The following is a 3,102-nucleotide window of genomic DNA, read 5'->3' as shown; positions in this document are numbered from 1 at the left end:
GCGGGACGGAGGCGGCCGGCGCTGCGCGGCCCTGCGCGGGCCGGTAGAGCTGCCCTCCCGCCTGAGGCCGTTCTGCGGTGCGCCGGGCCGTAGCGCCGGGCCAGCTGCCTCTCCCGGGATTCAGCTCCTCCCCTGTCACGGCCACCTCTTCCGTGATGGCGCGTAGGAGCTTTGCGTTGAGGCACCTGTGTTTCCGACGTTTGTGAGCTCAATTGCAAAACTGCGAAGTGGAATGTGGCACTTCRTGGTGCAGTTCTGCTGTGTACAAACAGCTTTGACACAGGAGACACCGGTGGAAGCGTTCACAGCTGCTGCTGACCTCCGATGTTGGTGTTCTGGGTGACTGGCTCTTGCAGGCATACAGTGCAGAAGAAAAGTGATGTGTAGATAGCAGAAACTGCTGGTCAACAGCAGGAACTGTATCTGTGCAGGATCCATAGCAAAATATCAATGCCATGACCTTTCATGTAGGTACAAGTGGAAAGATTCTCTTTTTCAACTTTACCTCACCAACGCTAGAGTGCTAGGTGAACCACAGATTTTTTTTATTGTCTACCATAGATGTCAGTCATCAGATGGTCTCTAATTCTTCCTATCAGGACTCCTTCTGTGGTTATATTCTGTCCCAGTGAGCTTTTTAACTTTATATTTATCCCTCTGCTGCTTTTATTTTTAATTTTTTTAATTAAAGGACAATCTTTATAGTACATATCAGTGATACTACGGCTGCGAGAGCTGGGCCTCTTCAGCCTGGGGAAGAGAAGACTGAGGGGGGATCTGATCAATGTGGACAAGTACCTGAAGGGAGGGTGTCGAGGGGACGGGGACAAACTCTTTTCAGTTGTCCTGTGTGACAGGACCAGAGGCAATGGGCAGAAACTGAAGCACAGGAAGTTCTGCCTGACCGTGAGGGGGAATTTCTTCCCTGTGCGAGTGACGGAGCCCTGGAGCAGGTTGCCCAGAGAGGTTGTGGAGTCTCCTTCTCTGGAGATCTTCAAGGCCTGCCTGGATGCAACCGTGTCTACCATGCTGTAGGTGACCGTGCTGAGCAGGGGGGTTGGACTAGATGATCTCCAGAGGTCCCTTCCTACCTTACTGATTCTGTGATTCTATGTTTAACAACTGTTTTCCATCCTTTTAGCTTCCCTACTAAATACCTGGGAAGAAACTTGCTTCAAAATTTCTGAGAAGTGGTCACCTGCAAGAGCTTTGCTTCTTAACCCATGYGTCCGCTGAAGCTAATTTCTGCAGGCTGTAGCTTTAGATATGTCGTTGAGGGCTCATACAATTTTCACAATGCTTTTTAGCTTGGCTGACTGGCTGTGGTGCTGCCTGTGCTCAAACTGCATTCTTTAGGGCTGGTAAAGCAGTTTTTTGTTGTCCTGTACAGTTTCAGTGACTTTGACTAACATAGCTGGAGTTGGACTGTGGCTTATCGTTCTGTAAGAGGCGGGTAAGTTACTTGGACTATAACTGCTTTTCTTTAGAGAAATAATTTGTTTTGGTTGCTACATTAAATGGTTCTATGGTATTGAGTTGCAGCAATGCTTAAAGAAAAACAGTGGATGAGAAAAATCAACACAGAACTGATTTTTTTTTTTTTTTTTTTTTTTTTAATGTGGGGCAGATGCTTTCTTTACCTGTCGAAAGAATGTGCTTCTGGCGAAGAGCGCGTCCACCCAGGTAGAGGGCCTCTTTGCTGCAACTGAAGGAAGGTCGGTCCCGGAAGAGCAAGAAGCCCTGCTCCAGCAGTGGCTGGAGGAAGGAGCAGGGAATTTACCAGCCAGTGAGAGTGCTCCAGCAGTGGGGAAAGTATTGGCCACACTCGCTAGTGACTGGTTAGAAGGTTCAGAGCTATTGATGACTAGCCTCAGTGACCTGAATTCCGCTCCAGAAGTGACGTGGTGTGCTGGTCAGCAGCTCACAGAGCTGCACACCTTGGCATCTTCAGAACCACAAGATCATGCAGTGGCTGAACTGGGAAAACTACCAGCAGAGGAAACAGTGGCTGTAGTAGGCAGTGCCCCTTGGGCAGCCGTAGTGCCGCAGACGGATCACCAGATAGTTGGCTGTGCTGCTGTAGACGTAGAAGGGCAGAATGAAGACCCAGCTGTGCTGGCATGGAGCTTAGCACATGATGCAGAGATAGTGCCGGTGGTGCCCCCAGCCTGGACCGTTCAGGATGTGGAACAATTTCCACCTCTTCCGACAGAGGTACCCTACCACGGTCAGTAGTAACAACTCTGAATCTAATGTTTGCTTTGGGATTTGCATTTGTAATGAACCTTATCAGGTTTTTGTATGTGTCTGGGCAAGGTGAGTAGTTCTGGGCTTGCTGTCAGTGAGGCATTAATTGTATCTGTCCATATAGAATTGACAGGAACTGCTAGTGAAAACCGTAACGTGAGTTTTTGCTGAGGGAGAGCTGGTCACAGCTAGGGTTCTCTGTGCTGTTAGATTGTTGGTCATTGATGTGCTCATTTCCCAGGAGCTGTGCCTAGGTGCTGACCTCCTATTACAAAAAGTACCCCCAAATGTGATTGAGTTTTTCAGTATGCTTGACTCCAGTCTTCTGTTATCCCATCCTCCTTGACAGCTATCCAGAAGAGTCAAAAAAAAACCCCACCCAAAACGCAGTCTGAGTGAGTTTGCTTGAAGGCCAGAACACACTAGGTTAGAGTATTAGACTGGCTATTTTCTGGATCCCAGGGTCACAAAAGTATCAACWGAGTACCCAGCATGGCTCTAACCTGGCTTCTTGTGTCTTGCATACAGAGATTTTATGGAGAGAATGGGAGGATCTTTCTGTCCAGCCCTATGTGCTAGAGCAGGTCTCAAAAAACATGCCCCTCTTTGAATTTCGGGTGATGTCTTACAACATCCTGGCCCAAGACCTTGTGGAACAGAGTCTTGATCTCTACCTACACTGCCATCCAGACATCCTGAACTGGAACTACCGCCTTCCAAACCTTTTGCAGGAAATTCAGCACTGGGATCCTGATGTGAGTAATGACTAGCTTCTGCCACATTAGCATCACCAGAATTTGAGTTACTTGTTTTATCTAACAGCATGTCTTTTTTTCTTTTTTTTTCTTCTTAAAA

General features: G+C 48.0%; 1 protein-coding gene across 1 annotated transcript in view; it reads left to right on the top strand.

Annotated features, from left to right (window-relative positions):
• Nucleotides 1–1,810: 1,810 nt before the first annotated feature.
• ANGEL1 (angel homolog 1) overlaps nt 1,811–3,102 on the top strand; it is a 7,103-nt gene continuing 5,811 nt past the window's right edge. Inside the window, exons 1-2 of the mRNA XM_085301792.1 lie at nt 1,811–2,227; nt 2,776–3,002. Coding sequence (XP_085157918.1) covers nt 1,861–2,227; nt 2,776–3,002 — 594 coding nt within the window. The 5' untranslated portion in view covers nt 1,811–1,860. The remainder of the gene's footprint in view (nt 2,228–2,775; nt 3,003–3,102) is intronic.

This window comes from Rhea americana, unplaced genomic scaffold (assembly GCF_003343005.1).
Source record: "Rhea americana isolate MKP2758 unplaced genomic scaffold, rheAme1 scaffold_18, whole genome shotgun sequence".
Classification (NCBI taxonomy): Eukaryota; Metazoa; Chordata; class Aves; order Rheiformes; family Rheidae; genus Rhea; species Rhea americana.
This window is presented reverse-complemented; position numbering and strand designations above follow the sequence as displayed.